General features: G+C 42.4%; 2 protein-coding genes across 2 annotated transcripts in view; both read left to right on the forward strand.

Moving 5' to 3' along the window:
• The window catches only part of hspa14 (heat shock protein 14), a 37,159-nt gene extending 17,997 nt beyond the window's left edge, over window positions 1–19,162 (forward strand). Inside the window, exons 6-14 of the mRNA XM_073066433.1 lie at window positions 186–276; window positions 1,079–1,183; window positions 1,590–1,751; window positions 3,115–3,270; window positions 5,852–5,954; window positions 11,855–12,070; window positions 13,185–13,358; window positions 15,657–15,727; window positions 18,670–19,162. Coding sequence (XP_072922534.1) covers window positions 186–276; window positions 1,079–1,183; window positions 1,590–1,751; window positions 3,115–3,270; window positions 5,852–5,954; window positions 11,855–12,070; window positions 13,185–13,358; window positions 15,657–15,727; window positions 18,670–18,748 — 1,157 coding nt within the window. The 3' untranslated portion in view covers window positions 18,749–19,162. The remainder of the gene's footprint in view (window positions 1–185; window positions 277–1,078; window positions 1,184–1,589; window positions 1,752–3,114; window positions 3,271–5,851; window positions 5,955–11,854; window positions 12,071–13,184; window positions 13,359–15,656; window positions 15,728–18,669) is intronic.
• Window positions 19,163–24,011: 4,849 nt separating this feature from the next.
• Window positions 24,012–25,819, forward strand: part of LOC140738726 (histone-lysine N-methyltransferase SUV39H2-like) — a 53,586-nt gene continuing 51,778 nt past the window's right edge. Inside the window, exon 1 of the mRNA XM_073066434.1 lies at window positions 24,012–24,079. Within this exon, the coding sequence (XP_072922535.1) occupies window positions 24,040–24,079 (40 nt within the window). The 5' untranslated portion in view covers window positions 24,012–24,039. The remainder of the gene's footprint in view (window positions 24,080–25,819) is intronic.

Here is a 25,819-nt window from a genome sequence, read left to right on the forward strand (position 1 = left end):
AAGAGTATTGATGATGGCTGGGGTTATCTGTCTTGTGAAACACTGCCCAGAAGAAGGCAATGGCAAACCACTTCTGAGGAAAAATTTGCCAAGAACAATCATGGTCATGGAAAGACCATGATTGCCCACGTCATATGACATGGCATGTAACGATGATGAGTGTTGATTTGTTTTTCTGTTTACAGAAACTGCGCAATCAGCGCTAGGGTCGGACGTAAATAATGTTGTTATAACTGTCCCACTGGACTTTGAGAAGAACCAGAAGAACGTACTAAGGTGAGGCTGGGGAGAAGTTCTCAAAGCAAGCTTATTATGAGTAGTCAATCCCATCACCCTACAGTGAAACTTCCAGCATTTTTTTTTACTGGCTGACATTTTTATATTTTATTCACTTTCAATTTTTTTATTCTTCTGCGTAAAAGCTGCCTTAATTTTTTTTTTGCCATGGTGCAAGTGGTATGACACTATTCCCATTAAAGTTCAAAGTAAATTTATTATCAAAGAACATGTATCTTACCATACACTAACCTGAGGTTCATTTTCTTGAGGGCATTTTCAGTAGAACAAAGAAATACAATAGAATCAATGGAAAACTACACACAACTATCTCTCAACCATCAGGCTCTTGAACAAAAGGGAATAACTACACTCACTTGCTCCATCATTCAAATGTTCCTACAACCAATGATCTCACTTTAAGGACTCTTTATCCCATGTTCTCATGTTCTTGTTAATTATTGCGATTTATTTATATTTGCTTTTGTACAGTTTGTTGTCTTTTTCACTCTGGTTGATCTTTCATTGACCTAGTTATAGTTACTATTCTATAGATTTGAGTATGCCCACAGGAAAATGAACCTCAGGGTTATATATTGTGACAGATATGTACTTTGATAATAAAATTTACTTTGAACTTCGACATGTGACCTGGTGTGCAAAGAAAACAAACTGCAAACACGAGCTTAACATCTGGGGCACAGATAAATTACTGTTGCTCACACATCCTGTTTGATCATGGATTTTCTCCTCTGAGGCTTTTGTTTAGAGTTTGCTTAGTGTGAAATATTTTGCTGTGCAGGCAAGCAGCCCAGGCAGCTGGTTTCAATGTGCTGCGACTGATTCACGAACCTGCAGCAGCACTTCTTGCGTTTGGAGTCGGGCAGGATGCACCATCGGGAAAGAGGTACTTTTTATAATATCTGCAAATAGTGTTTATGATTGTGAGGGATGGTCGAAATCTTGAAAAGCTATGTGGGCTAAACGTGCTGGCTGCTCCTAGCACACCCGAAGCGGCTAGAGCCAAACTGTATCGGTCTCTGCAGTTCCTTTGGGTCCATCAGCTGGGTGAAGAGGGGGGGAGCCTGCTACATGGGCAACAGCTTGCTGTCCATATCGTACTGTGAATCACGTAGACAGCTGGGACATGACATCCATGGTCAACCCCGAATAACGGAGGGCCTTGAGTATAAGCTGAAGTGACCGTAATAAACCCAATCCCAGTTGTAGATTTTGGCTCGTGGTTAAATATTTGAAGCCTGACATTTTTATTATTCATGTTTCAAGTTGTTTTTTTCCCTTTCTATTTACAGTAATGTACTTGTTTACAAGCTTGGAGGTTCGTCCCTCTCTATCACAGTAGTAGAAGTTAATAGTGGCATGTACCAGGTCCTTGCCTCTCACGCTGATGACAGCATAGGAGGAGAATGTTTCACAGAAACCTTGGCGCAGTATCTAGCATCAGAATTTCAGAGGTAAGAGTGCACTTAGCATTCCAGGACACGTTTATTGGTCTATTATTGTCAGATGTACCAAGATACAGTGAAAAGCTTGACTTGTTTTCTGTTCATGCAGATCGTATTATCACACAGTGCTTTGAGGTAGAATAAGGGAAAACAATAACAATGAAGAATAAAGTGTAAAAACTGCTGAAAAGGTGCATTGCAAATAAAGTGCACAGTTATAACAAAGTAGATTGTAAGGCCAAGAATCCATCTTATCAAACAAGAGTCTGATAACAGAGGGATAGAGCTGTCTTAGAGCTTGTACCTGCTTTCAGGCTTTTGTATCTTCTGTTCGATGAAAGGGGGGGAGAAAAAAGAATGTCTGGTTTGGATGGGGGTCTATGTTGGCTGCTTTTCTGAGGCAGTGAGAAGTGTAGGCAGAGGGGAGACTGGCTCCTGTGATGTGCTGAGCCGTGTGCACAACTCTCTGCAGTTTGGCGATACTCTCAACATTTCTGCCGGATCTTAAAATAAACATACACTCAGCAGCTTAGGAACATCATCTGCCCTCCGCCATGAGATTTCTGAATGATCAATTAACCCACGAACACTACCTCACTATTTTTTTTCTCTTTCTGAAATACTTATTTATCTTTTATTTATAATCCCAATGTGGTCTGGAAGGAGTTTGTACATTCTCCCTGTGAATCGATGGGTTTCCTCCGGGTGCTTCGGTTTTCTGCCATGGTCCAAGGACGTACTGGTTAGTAGATTAATTGGTCATTGTAAATTGTCCTGTGATTAGGCTAGGGTTAAATAGGTAGATTGCTGGGTGGTGTGGCTCATTGGGCCAGAAGGGCCTGTTCCATGCTCTATTTCTAAGTAAATAAAAATATTTTTTATTAAAACTTATACTATATTTTAGAGTGGTGGGGTGGGAGTGTTAGGTGCTCCTTCTCTCTGCTAGCCTGCGGGTCACCTAGGGCAAGGTGTAGCATCTGCTTAGCCCCTGCCCCAAATCAGGGTCACATGAAGCCATGGAAGCAGGCGGTGGATGGTTATATGAGCAGTCGGTACATATCACAAGTCCTGGTTATGTGACCACTGACGCCAGGCAGACAATCTCTGAAGAGTATTGATAATGGCTGGGGTCACCCGTCTTGTAAAGACACTGCCCAGAAGAAGGCACTGGCAAACAACTTCAGTAGAAAAATTTGCCAAGAATAATCATGGTCATTTAAAGACCAAGATCACCTACATTGTGTGACATGGCACATAATGAAAGAATATATTATGTACTGCATTGTACTGCTGCTGCAAAACAATACATTTCTTGACATAATGTCAGTGATAATAAATCTAATCCTGATTCCGGAACTCTCTTTTTCAATAGGTTATTTAAACAGAATATAAAGGAAAGTCCAAGAGCCATGATGAAGCTTATAAATAGTGCTGAAGTTGCTAAGCATGCCTTGTCAACTTTGGGAAGTGCAAACTGTTTTGTAGATTCACTTCATGAAGGTTTGGACTTTGAATGTGCTGTATCCAGGTATGTGTACAAATGTAAAAATGGGAAATGCGGGGAGTACTCAGTGGTCAGTGAGGATCCGTGATGTGAGAAACAGAGTTAACATCTCAAAGTCCTCTCGTCTTAGCAACAAACATGATAAAACAAGTGTGCTTTAAATGTAGAACAAGGACATTTGGAGGGAAGAAAGTAAAGTAAATTTATTATCAAAGTACATACATGTCACCATATGCCACCTTGAGATTCATTTTCTTGTGGGCATTCACAATACAAGGAAAGAAATAATAAATAAGCAAGCAATAAATATTGTGAACATGAGATGAAGAATTTTGAAAGCGAGTGCATAGGTTGTGGGAAGAACTCAGTGATGGGGCAAGTGAAGTTAATCGCCTTTGTTCAAGAGCCTGATGGTTGACGGGTAATAACTGTCCCTGAACCTGCGGTGGTGTAGTTCCTGAGACTCCTGTATCGTCCTCCTGATGACAACAGCGAGAAGAGAGCATAATCTGGGTGGTGGGGGTCCTTGAAGATTGATCCTGCTTTCCCGCGACAGTGCTCCATTTAGATGTGCTCAGTTGTGGGGAGGGTTTTACTGGTGATGGACTGGCCATATCCACTCTTTTTTGTAGAAGATGTCTATAAAAGGATAGAGTCTAAATCTGTCTGGGTGACACTGAGCTTTCAGAGCTTTTTAGCTATTGGGTGAATGAGAGCCCTTAGAGATTTAAAAAAAAACTTGTTTGAATTGTGAGAACCAGAAATAGTAGTTGCTGGAAATCCAAAAGTAAAGAGAACACTGGAAATCAGAAAATGCTGGAGGAACTCGTCAGGCCAGGAGCATCTATGAAGGGGAATAAACAGTCGTAACCGTTCATGAGGACTGGAAAGGAAGGGGGAAGAAGCCAAGATAAAAAGATGGGGGTAGGGGAGGAGTACAAGCTGACAGATGATGGGTGAGAGGGGATGTGGGTAGATGGGGAGTCTGGGTGAGCAGTTGGTCAAAGAGTCACAGGGCAATCAGAGGGAGTGCAGTAAGAGAGGGCCTCACTAAACTGTTGAAGAAAAGATTTGAACTATTGCAGGTATACCTCGAAGAGAGTTCACAATGGAGCAGTAACTCATAAACACAACAGATTCTACAGATGCTGAAAATCCAGAGTAACACACACAAAATGCTGGAGGAACTCAGCAAATCAGGAGTGTATGCTAATCTGCAGAATCCCTTGTGTTTATGACGTACTGGAAAAAAAGATCTGTGGAGAGAGAAAACTGTAAAGTTGCTGTTTGTTGTGATACACCACAAGATGTGATATTGGACCTTGGTGTGAGAGCTGTTGGGTATTTCCATCTCTGAATTAAGTTTTCATCCTACAGCTAACGGTCACAGTTTACTGGGCTAACTGCCCACTTCCTGTGCTAGGTTGTTTTATATTGAATACGAAAATATAATAATATAATACGTTGGCCATTATTAGTCGTGGGATGGAATTCAAGATCCTTAAGGTAATGTTGCAGCTCTATAAAACCCTGGTTAGACCACAGAATATTGTGTTTAGTTCTGGTCAAAGTTCATAGTAAATTTATTATTGAAGTACACGTATGTCACTATATACTACCCTGAGATTCATTTTCTTGTGGGTATTCACAGTAGATACGAAGAAACATAATAGAATCAATGAAAAACTTGCACACGAACAAAGACTGGTAAACAACCAATATGGAAAAGACAAACTGCAAATACAAAATAATAAATAATAGATAATATTGAGAACATGTGTTGTAGAGCCCTTGAAAGTGGAATCAGTTCAGTATTGTTCACCTCATTATATGAAGGATGTGGAAGCTTCAGAGAGGGTGCAGAGGAGGTTTATTGGGATGCTGCCTGAATTAGAAGCATGTCTTATGAGGATAGGTTGAGCAAGCTTGAGTTTTTTCCTTTGGGGTGAAGGAGGATGGGAGGTGACTTGATAGATGTACAAGATGCATTGATTGAGTGGATAGCCAGAGACTTTTTATCAGGGTGGAAATGGCGAGTACAAGGGAGGGGGACATAATTTTAAGGTGATTGGAGGGAAGTATAGAATGGATGGCTGAGGCATGTTTTCCTACACAGTGGTGGATGCATGGAACCAACTGCCTGGGGTGGTGGTAGAGGCAAATACATTAGGGGCGTTTTAAAAAAACTCATAGATAGGCACGTAGATGATAGAAGAATGAAGGGCTATTTGGGGAGAAATTGCTCTTAGAGTAGGTTGAAGATCGGCATTACGTTGTGGGCAGAAGGGCCTGTACTGTGATGTTGTGTTCAGTGTTCTACGTACATTTTTCTTTAAAGCCTGAAGTTTGCTGGTTCTTTGGCAGTATCCTAAAAGCAGTCTCCCATTTGGAGGTGGTGGGAAGGAGAGAACACATTTTTTGTTTTAAAAAAAAAAAAATTGGTTTTAATTTCTGTAATGTCCTTCACAGCGCTTTTCCTGGAGTGCCTGTGTTCATTTTTGAGCTAATGACTATCTGTTCCACAAGACTGCTCTACACTGCTGAATCTGGTATCTATTTTGTATAATAGACTGCCTTTGTATTAAAGTATGCAATTTACTTCTAGGGCACGATTTGAATCTCTGTGTGCTACACTGTTTAGCCAAAGTATACAACCTATCGAGAAGCTCGTAGAAGAAGCAGGGCTTTCTCAAAGTGATATTTCTAAGGTTTGTAAATACATAAATTTGAAAGTTTGGATTAAAGTTGGCAATTGTCTGTGACAGTCATCTTATTTGGTATGGTAAATAAAATAGAAATTTAGAGATTAATGTTCTTTGTCAGAATCAAGTTTATTATTACTAAATAGTATGATGTGAAATTTGTTGTTTTGAGGCAACAGTATAGGGCAAAGATATAAAATTACTATATAAACAGAAATAAATTTAGTGCAGAAACGGAAGGACAAAATAGTGTTCATCTGTTTATTTTAAATTTTATTCAGTGATTATAGTGTGAAGTAAGCCCTCATAGCCCTCATAGCCCTCATAGCCCTTCGAACCTCAGCAACCCCACAACCTCAATTAACCCTAGTCTAATCATGGGACAATTTACAATGACCAGTTAACCTACTAGGTACGTCTTCTGAATGAAGGAGGAAACCAGAGGTCCCAGAGAAAACCCATGCATTCCACAGGGAGGGCGTATAGTCAGTCACACCTTACAGAACAGTGCCGGAATTGAACTCCAAACTCCGGAATGCCCGAGCTGTAATAGCGAGCTAACTGCTATGCTACCATGGCACCTGCAGCATTACTGTTGGTTTCTGAACAGTTGTTGGACTGTTCAGGAATCTGAGGCTGGGGTGGAAGAAGCTGTTCCTAAATCGTTGAGTCTTGGTCTTCAAAATTCTGTTCCTCATCCCTGATGGTGGTAACAAGAAGAGGGTATGTCCCTTAAGATTTAGATCTGCTTCACCATTCTATCATGGCTGATTGTTCCCCTCAGTCCCATTCTCCTGCCTTCACCTCCTTTACCGGAAAATAACACCGTGGTTATTTCATTAAACAAAGCTAAATTCTTGAGCCAAGATTTAAACATTTTTTTAAGAAATTGTTTGAATGTGTCATTTTGCTGCTTGTTAACACAGACAAGTGACATGCGCACCCAATTTAAATGCCCTTTGGTAAAATAAAGCACTTGCAAGGTAAAATGACTTGCAATGAACAAAATAGTTCCTGCTTGGTTCTTGCTGTTTGCTGTATTCCTACTGTGATGGTGGATAAAATTTTAAAGAATTTCTTCTCCTGATGAGTTTTAACAGCACATGATGTATCTGTGCTTCCTAACTCCACTACAAGGAAACATTTTTCCAAATTAGTGTATGGTCTTGTCATTGAAGGGAAGGTATTTCAGCATTTTGAAAAGGAATTGACCCAAAATGCCAGCTAGCTTACTTTTGAAACCAGGATTCCTCTATGCATGTATGAGGCCTTTTTATAAGTTATGGAGAAATATCCATGGTAGTTGTAAATTTTTTGCTTAACCTCTGCCTTTAAGTAGGTCAAGTGCAAGACAGTTACTGAAGCAAACAGTATTTCTGGTGAAATTAGGAAGTTTCATGTGCAACAGTTAATTTCTTCAGCTTGAACGGTTGAAAAGGGTCAATTGCTTTGAGTCAGTTATTATGATATATATTAATATATTAGAGATTATATATTGTGCTTGTTAACACAAATGGTGCATCTCACTGTATGTTTTGATGTATTATGTAAATCTGAAGAGCGGTTCAGATGCTGGGCTTCCTGATGTGAACGGTTTACTTTGGGACACCCTGTCCGAAGCGCTATGTAATACTCTGTACTTGCCCAGCACATCCAGGACAAAGCTGCACACCCAACTGGGGTCTCATTCACCAGAATAAACATTCTCTCTACCCTTCAACGTTGCTGTGATTAGTCACAGAGTTAGAGAAGAATACAGCACAGACACAGCTCCTTCAGCACAACTTGTCCACAGTGCCCACCCAGCTAGTCCCAATTTCCTGCATTCAGCCCATATCTTTCCAAGCCTCGCTCCTCCACGTACCTGTCTAAGTTCTTCTTAAACAAAACTATTGTACCGACCTCGGCCATTCCCTCTGGCAGCCCATTCCATATACTCACCACCCTGTTCTTTCCCCTTTTACCTATGCCCTCTAGTTGCAGTTTGTTGGCTGTGATACCCCACAAGATTGCTCTGGGACTGTACTTGCTGGAGTTTAGAAGCATGAGGGGGGATTGCATTGAAACCTATTGAATATTGAAAGGGCTAGATAGAGTGAATGTGGAGAAGATGGTGCCTCTTCTAGGTGAGTTAGGAACAGAGGGCATAGCCTCGGATTAGAGGGATGTCTATGTAGAACAAAAATGAGGAATTTCTTTGAGGAATTTGGTTAATCTGTGGAGGCCAAGTAATTGAGTATATATAAGGCAGATTCCAGAGACGCATCAGGGACTGTTGTATATTTAGCTTCACGGAAACATAGCTGTCCCCTGCCATTTTGGACGCCATTGTAGTTTGATGCCTTCACCATTCCCCACAAAGACAGGACAGTTTTTAGAGGCGGAAGAGGTGGAGTATGCTGTATGATTAACTCGTCGTGGTGCACAGACATGTTGGTTCAGTCTCAGTCCTACTTAATCGATTGGAACATCTAGCAGTAAAATGTCGTGCTTTTATCTGCCAAGGGAGTATTCCACCGTAATCCTGGTAACAGTGTACATTGCATCTCAGGCCAACGTCCAGAAGGCACTGGAGGTGCTGAGCATAGTGATGAGCAGGCACGAAACTGCATGCCCTGATGCCTTCCTTATCATTGTGGCGGATTTCAACCATGCCAGCTTGAACAAGTCTCTGATGCCTGTGGAATCAGGAGCTGACACACGTGACCACTGTTATACCACCATTAAGAACGATCACAATGCCATCCCATGCCCACGCTTTGGAATGTCCAATCAGCTGGCGGTCCTTCTACTCCCAACATTTAGCCAGAGACTAAAACTGCAGCACCGATGGTGAGGACCAAGAAGGTGTGATCAAGGGAGGTGGCAGAGTACTTACAGGACTAATTTGAGTTGGTGGATGGGACAATATTCAGGGATTCATCTTTGAATCTGAATGAATACGCTACAGTTGTCATCGACTTCATCAAAACCTGTGTGGACGAGTGTGTGCTTTCAAGAACATACCGGACATACCCAAACCAAAAGCTGTTTATAAATCAGGAGATTCTTTGTCTGCTGAGGGCCAGCTCTTAAAGTAACCTTCCACAGGTCATACCTGGATAACTTGTACAGTTCTGGATCACTGGTTTTGAATGCATTCAAGACAGATGATCCAGAACTATACATGAAGTCCAGATACAACCTATAGAAGGCTATTTTAAGTGCAAAAAAAACAATTCCAATTGAGATTAGAGACAGAATTGTTACATGTCAGTTCTAGCAGGGCTTGCAGGCCATTACTTCATACAAAACTAAACGTACCTCCATGAATAGCTGTGACGCTCCATTCCCAGACGAGCTCCAATGCCTTTGATGCACGCTTGTGTGAATTCCTGCAGCATATGGTGACCCTGTGATCTCTGTCACAGATGATGTCAGAACATCTTTCAAGAGGGTGAACCCTTGCAAAGTGGCAGGCCCTGATGGTGTGCCCCGTAGGGCTCTGAAAACCTGTGCCACCCAACTGGTAGGAGTGTTCGAAAGACATCCTCAGTCTCTCACAGCTGCGGTTGCAGGGTCCCATTTGTTAGAACAGAGTGACAATTGTACCAATGCCCAAGAAGAGCAGGGTGAGCTGCTTCAATGACTGTCACCCAGTGGCACTCACAACTACTGTGATTAAATGCTTTGAGAGGCTGATCATAGTTAAAATCAACCTCTGCCTAAGCAAGGTCCTGAACCCATTGCAATTTGCCTATCACCTCAATAGGTCTACAGCGAATGCAATCTCACTGGCTTTCCACTCAGCCTTCAAACACCCAAACTATAGCAATACCTACATCAGGCTGCTGTTTATTGATTACAGCTCAGTGTTCGACACGATCATACCTTCAGTTCTAATCAACAAGCTCCAAATCCCGGGCCTCTGGAACTCAACATTTGAAAGGGTATGATTGAGAAATACCTGAATACAGGCAGTCCCCGAGTTATGAATGTCCAACTTACGAACAACTCATACTTATGAGCGGCTTGCCATAAAGCCTATTATATTAAAAATACATTGACTGAAGGAAGGAGAATGCCGTCCACCATTTTAAGTCGGATCACACTACCATTAACACTGTGTTGAGTGTGTAACTTTGTATTTGGCTTAAATTTTTCTTAGCAAGATTCACCCTGACCCCCCCTTTTCCAGTCAGCACCGCCCTCATTTGTCCCACTTAATCTGGTTCAGTGTGGGTGGACTTTAGGACCTGGGAGAGCTCAGCTCAGGACCTGCCACCCGTGGCTGCTGCTGAATCCTCTGTGTTTCTGTTCTGTTGACGGAAAACGATCACGATTGAAAATAAAGTGGAAATAATAAAGCGATCGGAACAATTTTAAAGGATAAAGTGAGAATAATGGACCATGTGAAAGGCCCCGCCCCGATAAAAGTTACAATTACTACTAAGCAACACAGTGGTTTAATTATTGAAATACATAAATTTCTTAAGTGTTTTATATGCATAGAAAGGTGAAATATATACTATATATTAAAACAAACATTTGACTAACTGACGCTAAATAATACTGGATGTACCTGTTCCAACTTAAATACAAATCGGACTTAGGAACAGAACCCGGGGACTGCCTGTAAGCATTTGCTTAGATTGCAGAGAGGTCCTTCTGGGATGATCTAATAAATGACCACCTCTCAGAAATTAACACAAACTTTGAACGTTAGTGTTTTCACGCTGCATTTCCTCGTGTGGAGGTTAGACCTTTATAGGTTTACTTTGTTTCATGTTGATACTTTGAAGGCAAATGTAATTTACTTATTTAAGGGTACAGTGTGGAATGGGCCCTTTGAGCCTCGCCACCCTGCTACCCCCAGTTTAACCCTGGGCTAATCGCAGGACAATTTACAATGACCAATCAACCGGTACATCTTTGGAATGTGGGAGGAAACTGAAGTACCTGGAGTAAGCTCTCACAGTCACTAGGAAAAATGTACAAACTCCTTACAGAGAGTGTTGGAATTGAACTCCAAACCCCAGTGGTCCAAGTTGTAATACCATCATGTTAATCGCTACGCTGCTGCGTCGCCTGACAATTATTTCCAATCTTGTTTGGCAGAGTCAGGATAGAATTAGGCATTTGCCTCTTAAGTTTCAGTTTGGTCTTCCAGTTATGGGGTACCACGGTCCTGATTAGTGTAATGCTATTACAACGCCAGTGATTGGGGTTCAATTCTTGCTACTGTCTGTAAGGAGTTTGTACATTTACCACGTGGGTTTCCTCCCACATTCCAAAGACTTGTGGATAGGAGAAAAACATACAGTTACAAATTACATAGAGATTTTGCTAATGCTGGAAATCCAGAGCAACATATACAAAATGCTGGAGGAGATCAGGCAAGGCAGCATCTGTGGAAATGAGCAAACAGTTGATGTTTTGGGCCGAGACCCTTCTTCAGGATTGTTGCAAATTATGATAGCAGAACAAAACATATAATTACAAAAATGTTTGAAATTATCATTACTTCTGTAACCTTGTTTTTCTACTATCATAATTATATCTGCTATACATGCTGTGTGTGACTATAGATATTGTGTTTTACATCTTGGACCAGAGAAGTGTTGTTTGGCTGTATTCATGTGTATAGTTGAATCACAATTAAACTTGAAGATTCAGTTTGGCCTTTTAGTTATGGATATAGTAAGTTAATTGGTTCCATGGGTAAAATTGGGTGGTGTGGCTTATTGGGCAGGAAGGGCTTGTTATCGTGCTGTATCTCAAAATAAATTATATATATTTTAAAAAGTCAGAGCTCCTTAAATCCAGCTGAATGGTAGATAGATTATTCTAAGCTATTCTGCAAACCAAAATCCATGTTTTTCTCATTGTTCTCATCAGAGGGTCAAATGTATTTTGTTTTTCTATAGGTTGTGCTCTGTGGGGGCTCGGCCCGCATTCCAAAACTGCAGCAGATGATTCAGGACTTGTTCCGAGACGCCGATCTACTGAACTCCATCCCTCCCGATGAAGTGATTGCAGTTGGTGCTGCAACTGAGGCAGCCTTGCTGTCGGGGAAGGAGAGCGTTGCATTGGAGGAGGAGGCTCTCATAGCGGAGTGCTCAGCCCGAGACATCCTCGCTAAGGTAGTAAAGTCTAATTTCCCATTGCAAGCCCCTTGTGTATTCAGAGCTGTAAGAAAGAGTAGCTTTATTTGTCACATGTACATCGAAACATAGAGTGAAATGTATGATTTGTGTCAATAACCAACACAGTTCAAGAATGTTCTGGGGGCAGCCAGCAAGTGTTACCATGCAACATAACATGCCCACAACTTACTAACACTAACGTCTTTGGAATGTTAAAGGAAACTGGAGCACCCCAAGGAAATCTTGCAGGCACTGGGAGAGAGTGCAAATTCTTTACAGACAGTGACATGTTTAAACTTGGGTTGCTGGTACTGTAAAAGCATTATATTAGCCATTATGCTGCCTTAACCTTAGAACTAGAAAATCTATGATTAATGATGAACATTCATGAAAGGTCAGTGACTTTTGTCACTTTGATAGGTCAGGGCGTAGAATGTAAAAGTTGGGAGGTTATGCTGCATCATGTAATATTGTGTGTGCAGCACTTGTCACCTCACTAAACAATGTGGTCGTGATGGAGAGAGTGCAGAGACATTCACCAGGATGTGGCTGGATTTGGACGTTTTAATTATGGGCAGTGATTAGAGTGAAGGAGGCCGAGGGGTGATGTGATAGGATGCATGTAAAACTATGGGACGTACAGATGGGATGGGTAGTCAGAATCTTTTGTCCCATGGTGAGGTATTAAAATGTAAGAGAAAAGTTTTTAGGCGAAAGGAAGAAGCTCTGAGGGGAAAAGTTCTTTACTCAGAGTGATTGATATCTGGAACCCTCAAATGCGGGTAAATTTTTCTCAGTCTGCCACTTGATTTTTCAGTCTTTTTTCTTTACCAGGGTTGCTGAGCAACATGACTTCTGTATATTTCTCCAGTTTATCAGCTTAGATGGGCACTGGAGGATAGGGTCTGAGTGCAAATGGGAATTGGTATAGATGGACAAAAGGTCAGAGTGGATTTGATGGGCTAAAGGGCCTGTTCGTGTGCAGTACGACTCTTTGCATTATTAGTTAACTTTCTGTTGAATCTCTACAATGTAGGTACATCTTTCTCATAAGTTTTACAGAGTTGCACCTTCACTTACTGTTGCCTTTAACCCCGTGTGTTGTGTACAGGAGACTGACGTGACTGGCTCTGACACCTACACCGTCGTGTTTCCATCGGGTACTCCACTCCCAGCGAGAAGACAGCATGCATTCCAGGCGCCAGGGACCACGCCATCTGTGTGTCTCGAGCTTTACCAGTCTGGCGGAAAGGGATGCGAAGCAGTGAGGGACAAAGTGGCACAGGTGTGTGTTAGTTTACCAGTCTATAAACTGTGTGGTTTGGTTTGTCTGTCAATTGAGCCCTTAAGTCTCTTTGCTTACTTTTGTACAGACAACATGAAGTCCTCAACATTATTAATAACATAAGATCTACCCTGCATTATTTTCACCATTTCTTGCATGTCCATTTTTTATTTATGCATCATGCATTTCCTATCTGCATTTCTCATTGGCTAAGCAAAGCAGCCAACATAATCACAGACCCATCCCAAGCCAGACAGACATTCTCTCCTCTCCCCTCTCACATCGGGCAGAAGATGCAGAAGCCTGAAAGCTGTACCACCATGCTCAAGGACAGCTTCTATCCTGCTGATATCAGACTTCTGAATGATAAGATAGACTCTCAATCCTACAGTCTACCTCATCATAACCCTTCCACCTTAATGTTTGTCTGCACTGCACATTCTCTGTAACTTTAACACTTTATTCTGCTTATACATAATTGGTTTCAAAAGGGGATTAAATACATAGGTGATTGTTTTGAAGGAGGTATATTGATGTTGTTTGATCAATTAAAAACAAACAAAGTATCAAATAACACCCTTTTCTGTTATTTTCAATTAAAGGCCTATTTACGAGATAAGCTGGGTCAAACGATGTTAATGCCAAAAGCTAATGAAATAGAAATATTAATTCAAAAAGGAAAAATTAAAAAATGTACATCTTGTATGTACAATTTGATTCAAAAACAGACAATTAAATCAGGAATTCATAAATCAAGACAAAAATGGGAATCTGATTTGAATATTAAAATTGATGGAAAAACTGGTCAAGATTATGTTTTGATAGTATGATAAATACAATAAATGTCTGACTTAGATTAGTACAATATAATTTTTTGCATCAATTATATATAACGCCACAGAAAATAAATAGATTAAATTCAAATATGTCTGACCAATGTTTCGATGTAATCAAGAAATTGGTACTTTTTTACATTCTACTTGGTCTTGTTTTAAAATTCAACCATTTTGGATAAATCTAAGACTTTTATTGGAACAAATTACTGGAGTACAACTCCCACTTAGCTCAATATTATTTTTATTAGGAGACATTGAAGGGACAATACCGAAACTTAAATTGAATAAGTATCAGAAAAAATTTATAAAAATTGCATTGGCAGTAGCCAAAGAAGTTATTGCAGTTACTTGGAAATCTGACTTATATTTAACTATGGATTGTTGGAATAATGAAATATATAGCTGTATTCCACTTGAAAAAATTACTTATAATCTAAGAAATGAATATGATATATTTTTGAAAATTTGGCACCCATATCTACAAAAGATAGGACTAAATATATAGGTCCTTTGAAGATAAAATTACAAAGTAATTGGGAAAAATAAAAATAAAATTTAAAATTAGTTTGAACTCCATGGAGCATATGGGGATCCTCCGATATTCAGGCAATCTTTCTTTCTTTTCTTTCTTTTTTTTCTCTCTTTAGATAAGGGTTTAAGGGGGGGAGGGGGAGGGTCAATATTATTATTTTTTCATTATTCTAATATTTCATTTTCTATGTAATTCTCTAAAAATGTAATAAATAAATAATTTTAAAAAAACAAAAAAAAACTCTTTATTCTGCATTCTGATATTGCTTTACCTTCCATTACCTCAGTGTACCATTGTAAAGAAATTATCTGTACTACTGGTGTCCAAAACAACACTTTTCACTGTATCTTGGTGTGACAATAATAAACCAATTTACTGTTAACAAGCTGAGCGGCACACAGAATTCTGCAGGAACTCAGCAGGTGAGGCAGCATTTATGGAAGGGAATAAACAGTTGACATTTCAGGCTGAGGCCCTTCATTGGGACTGGAAAGGAAGGGTGCAGAAGGTATAATAAGGGGATAGGTCGAATACACTAGTCTGAGGGCTTTAATGGTAGATGCACAGAGCAGAGCTGTCTTCCATCCCTGCAGTTCCTATGCCATGAGTTACTGTGGAAGGGTCTCACGCTGTTTGTTGGCAGCGGCTGGGATTGAGAGACAACTGTCAGAACCCCTCAGATCCTGACATCCTTGTTATAAGAGATTCTGCAAATGCTGGTCATCTAGAGCAACGCATACAAAATATTGGAGGATCTCAGCAGGTCATGCAGCATCTATGGAGGGGAATAAATGGTCAAAGTTCTGGCTTGAATTACAAATGACAGAGGTGAAATCTGTTATACACCTTGGAAACCTAATGTAATTTTGTGAATTGTTCATTTAGAACACATTAGCAACTACTTTCTCCCTTCTTTGTTTTATTGACTAGGTTGTCCTCAGAGATTTACAACTGAAAGAAAGCAGCAACCATGAAATCCTAGCTATACTTACCATGAAAAGGTACGTGTCTTGAAGATTCTTGCGAGAGAAAAGGGTTGGTCGGTGTGATGATTTGGAAACAAAAATGGGAGATTTTATTTATCTACCCTTAAGTTCAGGTTTAAAGCCTGCAAACCCAGGGTCAACATCAAAGTCAGGTTGTTTTTGTTATTGCAGCAACACAGGCACGTCACATCAGAGACATAACATTCACAAGAAAAACATCATATTCATGTGCCTGTCTACACGTTAATTGTATCTGCCGTCACCATCACCGCTGGCAGTGCATTCCAGGCACTCAACACTCTCTGTACATTTTTAAAAAAACTGCCCCACACATCTCCTTTGAAATTACCGCCCTTCGCCTTTAATGCACGTCCCCTGGTATTCGACATTTCATTCCTGGGTAAAAGATACTCACTGTTAACACTACTATGCCTCTCATAATCTTCTAAATCTCTTATTAGATCTCCCCTTAGCCTCCACCGCTCCAGAGAACACAACCCAAGTTTGTCCAGCCTCTCATTGTAGCACATGCCCTCTAAACCAGGCAGCATTCTAACAAGCCTCTTCTGCATCGTCTCCAAAGCCTTGACATCCTTTCTGTAATGGGGGTGACCAGAACAATACAATGCTCCAGATGTGGCCTAACCAGTTTTATCAGAATAAGGTTTATTATCACTGTCTTGTATGATGCGAAATTTATTGTTTTGCAGCAGCGGTAGTACAGTTACAAAATAAATAGTGCAAAAGAAGCATAGAATGAAGCACTGTTCATGGGTTCATAGACCGTTCAGAAATGTACAGCTACAACATAATTCCAATTGGTTTATTGAGGAAGTAAGGAGGCATGGGATCCAAGGGGACATTGCTTTGTGGATCCAGAACTGGCTTGCCCACAGAAGGCAAAGAGTGGTTGTTGACGGGTCATATTCTGCATGGGTGGTCGGTCACCAGTGGTATGCCTCTGGGATATGGTCTGGGACCCCTACTGTTCGTGATTTTTTATAAATGACCTGGATGAGGAGGTGGAGGGATGGGTTAGTAAATTTGCTGATGACACAAAGGTTGGGGATGTTGTGGATAGTGTGGAGGGCTGTCAGAGATTATAGCGGGACATTGATAAGATGAAAAACTGGGCTTAGAAGTGGCAGATGGAGTTCAACCCAGATAACTATGAGGTGGTTCATTTTGGTAGGTCAAATATGATGGCAAAATATAGCATTAATAGCAAGACTCTTGGCAGTGTGGAGGATCAGAGGGATCTTGGGGTCCAATTCCATAGAACACTCAAAGCTGCTGCGCATGTTGACTCTGTGGTTAAGAAAGCATACAGTGCATTGGCCTTCATCAATCGTGGGATTGTTTAGGAGCCGAAGGTAATGTTGCAGCTATATAGGACCCTGGTCAGACCCCACTTGGAGTACTTTGCTCAGTTCTGGTTGCCTTGCTACAGGAAGGACGTGGAAACCATAGAAAGGGTGCAGAGGAGATTTACATAGATGTTACCTGGATTGGGGAGCATGCCTTATGAGAATAGGTTGAGTGAACTCGGCTTTTTCTCCTTGGAGTGGCAGAGGATGAGAGGTGACCTGATAGAGGTGTATAAAATAATGAGAGGCATTGATCGTGTGGATAGTCAGAGGTTTTTTCCCAGGGCTGAAATGGCTAACACAACAGGACACAGTTTTAAGGTGCTTGGAAGTAGGTACAGAGGAGATGTCAGGGGTAAGTTTTCTACGCAGAGAGCGGTGAGTGCCTGGAATGGGCTGCCGGCAACGGTGGTGGAGGCGGATATGATAGGGTCTTTTAAGAGACTCCTGGACAGGTACATGCTCAGAAAAATAGAGGGCTATGAGTAACCCTAGGTAATTTCTACGGTAAGGGTGTGTTTGGCACAGCTTTGTGGGCCGAAGGGCCTGTATTGTCCTGTAGGTTTTTAAATATTTTTATGACTCAAACACAATACAGGTTTCCCCCGCTATCCGAAGGTAGAGCATTCCTATGAAATGGTTTGTAAGCCGGAATGTCATAAAGTGAAGAAGCAAATACCAATTATTTATATGGGAACAATCTGTGAGCGTTCGCAGACCCAAAAAAAACCTACCAAATCATGCCAAATAACACATAAAACCTAAAATGGTAGTAATATATAGTAAAAGCAGGAATGATCTGATAAATACACAGCCTATCTGCAATCATTGCAGTACTGTCCACCGTAGCGAAACTCTCACGCAAGCACTCTCGCCAGAAACACTCAGTGTAAGCACTCTTGGCAGAAGCACCCTTTCCAGTAACCTTTAAGCTATAAAGCTGCCAAATTATACCAAATAACACATAAAAATACACAGCCTATATAAAGTAGAAATAATGTATGTACAGTGTAGTTTCACTTACTGGAATCAGAAAGACAGTGAGCACACATAAAAGCATGCAGACATGGTCATGAGGTTCAGTTGTTGTTCAGACCAAATATCAGAATAGGGGAGAAATGTGATCTAAGTGACTTTGACCATGGAATGATTGTTGGTGCCAGTTGGGGTGATTTGAGTATCTCAGAAACTGCTGATCTCCTGGGATCTTCATGCACAACAGTCTCTAGAATTTACAGAGAATGGTGTGGGGAAAACAGAAAAAAACAGTGAGTTCCAGTTCTGAAATCACCTTATTAATGAGAGGTCAGAGAAGAATGGCCAGACTGGTTCAAGCTGACAGGAAGGTAACAGTAACTCAAATAACCATATGTTACAACAGTGGTGTACAGAAGAGCATCTCTGAACACACATGTTGAATCTTGAAGTGGATGGGCTACAGCAGCAGAAGACCACGAACATCGACTCAGTGGCCACTTTATTAGGCACAGGAGGTAACTAATAAAGTGGCCACTGAGTGCAAGTCTTTTGATATTTAATCATTTTGATGTTCTAACTTGACGCTTACTCACCAGCTTTTCTTCTTTGAAGGGATGGATCACTTCACGTAACGTGTACTGAGCAGCAAACAGGAATCTCAGAGGCAATCGCTATCGAAGTTGCATCATAGCTGACTGACAAGAAAGGAGCTGCTTTAAGCTCGTGATCCAAATTGTTGAGGGATCCATTTTGTACACCCACCAATCCTGGGTTTGTTTATAAAATGTACAGTGTTCTGTTTCTTTAAAAAAGAATGTGGACTGTGGTCAAAGTGTAGATCCTACTTTGATCTTGAACTCAAAATATGCAGATGCTGGAAACTGGAAATATTCAGCAGGTCAAGTTGTGTCAACAAAGAGAAAATTAAATGTTTCAGTTCATTGGCATTTTTGTTGTGATATTGTAACATTCTGATGTTAACTGAATATTGTCTGAAACAAGATATCAGTCCTTTATAATCTTTATAAAGTTTTGTTCTGTCATTTAGTTCAGGGAGGCTGATCTCCTTTTATCAGGAATAAATTCTGTGCAGAGTAAAATATTACATTCAATGAAGGGTCTCTGTACCTTTGGGTTAATTATTTGGAAATGTGCCGAGAGATGAGAAAAGGAGAAGCTATGGCATTCCTGAGCCAGTTTCTGAACCTGACAGTTTATACCAGTGCATTTCTATGTGCTGCTGTTCTTCATTGCCATGATAACTACAAAAGTAAGTGGTACTATATAAGCTTCGTGTACATATAACAGTACAACACACTATGGGCCCTTCAGTCTACGGTGTGCTGTCCTATATAAACACTCCATGGTCCATCTATCCCTTCCCTCTCACAGAGCCCAAACCCTCCATCCATGTGCCTCCAAGAGTCTTTTACGTGTCCCTAATGTATCTGCTTCTACCATCACCCCTGACCTATCTTTGACATCCCTCTATACTTTTCTTCACTCACCTTTAGAAGGATGTCCTTGTATTAGCCTTTGCTGTCCTGGAGGAGAAAGTCTCTGGCTGTCCGTTCCATCTATGCCTGTCATAATCTTCTACTCCTCCATCAAGTTGTCTCTCATCCTCCTCAACTCCAAAAACAAAAGCCCTAGCGCTCTCATACTTTCCTCATAAGAAATCGGACAGCATCCTGGTAAATCTTCTCTGCAGAGACTTTCAAATGTTCTTGTCACATTAGCCTTGCCAGTGTGTTCTGTGCAAAAACAAAACCTACCTCAGACTTTTTTCCTCCATTCACCTTAAACAGATATCCTCTGGTATCGGTACACAGATGATAGAAAAATGGAGGGCTATGTAGGAGGGAAGGGTTAGATTAACCGCGGAGTAGGTTAACAGGCTAACACAATGTTATGGGCCTGTACTGTGCTGTAGGGTTCTATATTCTCTTGCCACCCTGGGGAAAAGGCACTGGTTGTCCACGCTTTCTATGCCACTCCTTTGTCAAGGCGCCTCTCATCCTATTAAGTGTGGTTTGTAGTACTGACCTGGCTACAACTGAATCTACCGTGGGATGCTATGCCATAAGTGGTGGATGGGATTGTGGTGTTATCATATCGTCACTGGAACTCAGAGTGGTGAGGAGCCAGACTGGAAAACACCAGAAGAATGTGTTGTGGATGGAGCAGTCATACAGTTGTAATGTACAAATACACAGTCTTAAAGTGAATGCTTCCAATAAAACAGTTTCAATAGAGGCCACTGTGTCATGTGCAGCTTGGTGACCCTCAGGTGTGGTGATTACATTCTTGTCCCCTTGAGATTGAACACTGTGTAAAATCTGAGAAGAAATGGGCACGGCTGGATGATAAAACACCCACTGACATGCAGAATAAGTCCTTAAGAAATTTTATTGTGCACTGTCTAAACATTGAAAAAATAAGGGCATTTTGCTAAATTTTCCCTCTAAAAAGTTTCAAACAATGAATAAGTGTTTGATGACCCTGGAGCTGTACTCGATGGAGTTAAGGAAGATGGAGGTGAAGATTTCATCGAAACCTACCAGATACTGTAAGGCCTGGATAGAGTGGATGTGAAGAGGTTGATTCTATCTGTAGGAGACTGTAGGATTTGAGGACACACCCACAGAAATAAAGAGGTGCCCCTTTAACACTGACAGGAGGAGGAATTTCTTCAGCAAAGGGTGGTGAATCCATTGCCACTGAGGGCAGCAAAAGTCTAGTATTGATTATTAAGAGAGGGAGTTTTAAGTGTAATGGGGGTGGAGGGGAGTGGTAAGATGAGAGCACTGTTCCCTCTTAGCTGCTCAGCACTGCAGACATTGAAATGCTCCCAGGCACATAACCTTTGTTGCCACACAGCTGGAATTGGGCGCACCTCAAGAAAGTTTACATGTGTAAGGTTTTCTTAGTTGCACCGTACTTCATTATACCCTTTAATTAATAAACAAAATCAAATGTATGTGATTTTTCAATTTTCATTCCAAATATTCATAGTGTGCCTATTGCAAAAAAATATATAATGCCATGCGGTTTGAAGGCTGTGTAAATAAAATTTCCTGCTCAGAACAAAGGTTGGTTCACACATTGGATGGGATAATGGGTTTAAAAAATCAGCCGTAGTTGAAAGAGGAAGCAGACTTTTTTATTCAGCGATATCGCATGGTAACAGGCTCTTCTGGCCCAATGAGCCCATCCTACCCAATTACACTCCCTAGACCAATTTACCTCTGAACTGCAAGTCTTCAAAATGTGAGGGAAAACCAGAGCACCCGGAGGAAACACACATGGTCACGGGGAGAATGTACAAACTCCTTACAGACAGTAGCAGGAATTGAACCCAGGTCTCCAGCATTGTTATGCTACTTTGCCACCAAAACGTGTGCCTTGGTCGGGCATCAACAACAACATAATCACTACTTGTCCCTTTATTTTCTTTTCCTTTCCAGTCCTATGCATCTATAGAAGTTTGTCAGAATTTTAGATGTCATATCAAATTTTCACAAAGTCCTAAGAAAGTAGAGGCGCTGCTGTGCATTCTTTATAATTGTTCTTGCGTGTTAGGCCCAGGAAAAGTCCTCAAAAATAATTATACTGAGGAATTTACCTTTCATGAGGACTGGCTGATAGCTCTGGTTTTTTCCTCAATAACTAGTTCCTTGTTCTTGCTGACATTGAGTAAGAGGTTGTTGTGGCACCACTCAGCCAGATTTCCAATCTCCCTCCAATGTGCTGATTGGTCACCACCTTTGATTCAGCTGATGACAGTGGTGTCAGCAAACTTGAAAGTGGCATTGGAGTTGTGCTAAGCCACACAGTATAGAGTGAGTAGAGCAGGGGGTTAAGCACACAGTCCTGTGGGGTTCCTGTGCTGATGGAGATTGTGGAGGATATGTTGATGCTAATCGGAAGACCCAATTACACAAGGAGGTATTGAGGCAAAAGTCTTGAAGCTTATTGATTAGTTTTGAGGGGATGCTAGTATTGAATGCGAAGTTGTAGTCAATAAAGAGCACCCTGATATATGCATCTCTGTTGTCCAGACATTCCAGAGTTGAGTGAAGAGCCAATGAGATGGCAAATTGGAGAGAAGTTGATATGTTTCATCACCAACCTCTCAAAACTGTTCATTGCTGTGATGTAAGTGCTACTGAATGATCGTCATTGAGGCAGGTTACCATGTCCTCTTAGGCACTGGTATAATTGAAGCTTGTGTGAAGTGGGTTAGTATCTCAGACTGTGGTTAAAGATCTCAGTGAACACTCCAGCCAGTTGACCATCACAGGCCAGCTTACAGATGTTAATAAAATCATGAGTGGCTTAGATGACGCGGATGGTCGAAGTCTTTTCTTCCAGGGTGAGGGAGTCTAAAGCTAGAGGGCACAGGTCTAAGGTGAGATAGGAAAGATTTAAAGGGGACTGAGGGGCAAGTTCTTCAGATACAGGGTGATGAGTATGGGGAACAAGCTGCCAGAGGAAGTGGTAGAGGTGGGCACAGTAACAATTCTTAAAAGACATTTGGACAAGTACATGGAAGGGTTTAAAAATAAAGATGAGCTTTGTCACATGTACATCGGAACATACTGTACAGTGAAGTGCGCTGTTTGCATGAACGACTAATGGATTGTGTTGGAGGTAGCCTGCAGGTGTCGCAACACGTTCTGGCACCCACGTGGAGGGATACAAGCCAAATGCGAGCAAATGGGACAAATTACACTTAATAGGAACCTGAGGGGCAACTTCTTCATGTAGACGAGAGTGTGGCGAGAATATGGAATGAGCTGCCAAGAGGCAGGTGCAATAATAACATTTAAAAGACATTTGGATAAGTACATGGATAGGCAGGATTTGGTTCCTGAAGGTTATAGCCAGAGGAGGTAGTGGGGGGAGAAGCTCCCATGAACTATTAAATGCTCTATTGGCATGTGTCTCAAACAGCCTCTGACAAACAAGGCCAGCTCCTGGCCTTCACGTGCGCCTTAGCTACTAAGACCTGTGGAACCGTTTCTACTGACAAGAGGGGGCAAAGGCAGGTTACTGGCGCCTTAAAACCAGTCACTACAGGCAGGTGGAGCTCGCCAGCTCATCCAGGAGCAGGAAAACTCTGATCTCGAACCTCGGCTGTCAGGTTCAGAGGGATATGGGTCAAACGCAGGGAAGTAGGACTAGCTTGGGCAGGCAACTTGGCCATCATGGTCCAGTTGGGCCGAAGGGCCTGCTTTCGTGCTGGATGACACAGAGGCATCTGCACAAACGGTTAGGCTTAGGATAATGAGAGCGGGGTGGAGGGGGAAGTGTAGAGGTATGACCTTTTTTGGGAATGATTGACACCAGTCGGTTGGAGGCCATGGGGGGGGGGGGGGGTAGGGGTTATACACACAAAGGTGATTATTTTTAAAAATCGCAAAAAAAAAGAAAATGAATGCAGAGGGCTCGGTGTGTGCTGGGACACGGCAAGAGGCTTTTTTTTTAGTAACCCCAGTATTGAAGAGCGATACCCTCTCTCCGGGCATTTTAGCGCAGGCGAAACACGTTCACGTTACGGACGGGGACACGGCAACTGCAAACGTTGGCCTGCACGGCCGCTGCCTTGTGCTTTTTTGCAGGTCTGCTGGGTTGTAGCGGCGGCGGCGGCGGCTGAGCTCCTGGTCTGCAAACCGACCGGTGCACTGAACTAGTTTCCCCCCAACCTCAACAATCCCCCAGGTTGCGGCATCCGCAAAGAGACGCACGCAGTCGGAGCCGGAGCCGGACCGCAAACCGGCTCCTCTCAAGTTACAATGATACGCACACAATAGGAAGCGGTCCGCAAGCCGGCCGGGGCCTTGGGTCTGGTTTCCAGCGCCTCCTCCGGCAGCTCTCGCTCGTTCAGAGTGCATTGCACTCTTTGTGTCAGTTCCAGGCAGGCGGGCGGGAGGGAGGGAGGAGTTTTACATTCTAATACAGCGTCTGTTACGCGCCCCCATGTTTGAATGGGAAAGCAAGATGGCTGAAATGCGAGGAAGTGAGTATTTGCTGGGGAGGGGGCCGCGCACTCGGGCTATGGTGACGCCGGCAGGGCCGATGCATCGGGGGGCCCCCGCACGGCGTTCGCCGCCTCTATTGCGGCTCCTGCTTTGACGGCCCAGGGTGACCTTCCATTAGGTTTCCCGGAACCATTGTGCTGGCGCCGGGGACCTTGCATTGGTTCCCGGGACTCTCTTGCAATCGGAGCCCAGGTTTTTACACTATTTCCCGGGACCTTCTTGCAGCTGGCGCCCGGGTCTGTGCACTGTTTCCCGGGACTCCCTTGCAGCTGGCGCCCGGGTCTGTGCACTGTTTCCCGGGACCTTCTTGTAGCTGGCGCCCGGGTCTGTGCACTGTTTCCCGGGACTCCCTTGCAACTGGAGTTCGGATCTTCACACGGGTTCCGACAATCGTTTTATCTACCATTCCAGAGGTCTTGTCGCTGTTTTAATCATTCAAACCGGCTAGACAGAGACTGCGAGTACATCGATTTTTTTTAAACAATACCTGGCCCAACTTTCCCTTGTGTATTTTTTTTTGTTTATTTAACTGCATTTAGTGTTTCGATCCCAGGCCCCTGTGAGGGGTAGAACAGGCTCCCCTTTCTCCGATATACCCAGCGCCGTTTGCTTGGCGGGGAAATCGCACTGATGTAACTTTGGTTTCGGTTTGGGAGAGAGCGGCTGCTTCCTACAAAGAGCAATGCAGCAAGTGTTAAAAGTGCCTGCCCTTCCTCTGTACACGTACCCTACCCCCGCCTCATGCCAGAACTTAAATCGAGTGTTTCTGACGAGTTTTGCCTGTGGAGTCGGGGCTGGCCTTTGCCTGACAAGTAGAAAAGCGCCAAAGTGTGTGAACTCGAGTGTATTTCACGTTAACTGTTACCAGTAACAGTATGGAATAGTTTAACTTTGTACCTGTGCTATTTTATTTCCCTGAAAAGTTATGATTATTGCCATTTGTAAAGTATGGTGAAAAAAGCTTCGCGTGAAGTCGTATGTATTTTTTTTAAAAAATTACTGTGTTCTTTATCCCGGTGTGTTTTTTAAAGGCTGCGCCGGCTGAGGAGCAACAATTATTTCATTCTCCGTTACAGCTGCCGACTGGAAATGACATTAATCTCGAGACAGTGGGAGGTGTTGGGAGCTGAGTTAACGTGGGGTTTTCTCTGGGGGGGGGGGGAGGCCATACAGTGTGAATAAGCTACACGAGATTCTGCAAGTGCTGGAAATCTTCACGCACGCACAACACGGGAAAATCCGACAAAAGGTGGGTTCCTGCAGCTCAGTCCATCACAGGCAAAGCCTTGCCTATCACTGAGCACATTGGCATGGAGGCAGGGAGGCCAGCCACCCAGGCCATGCTGTCTTCCCACTGTAACCATCAGACTCCTGGATAACTTCACTCGCCTCAACTCTGAACTGATTCCACAATCTGTAGGCACAATTTCAAGGACTCTACAACTCATGTCCTGAATATTATTTACTGTGTTTTTTTTTCTCCTTTTTCTCACTGGTTGTTTGTCAGTCTTTGTAGTTTTTCACCGATTCTATTCTATGCCTTATTTCTACTCTGAATGCCTGAAAAAAAAAAGAATCTTTACCTCTGCTTTCTGCAGGGATCTCTCCCTCCGTGTCCATTTGTCCCTCCCTAATAATCTTTCTCTGGGCACTTTTTCCCTGCAGGTAGCCCAAGAGCTACCCCTGCCCGTTCACCTCCTCCCTTGCCTTCATTCAGG

This window comes from Hemitrygon akajei, chromosome 14, assembly GCF_048418815.1.
Source record: "Hemitrygon akajei chromosome 14, sHemAka1.3, whole genome shotgun sequence".
In the NCBI taxonomy this organism is placed as follows: domain Eukaryota; kingdom Metazoa; phylum Chordata; class Chondrichthyes; order Myliobatiformes; family Dasyatidae; genus Hemitrygon; species Hemitrygon akajei.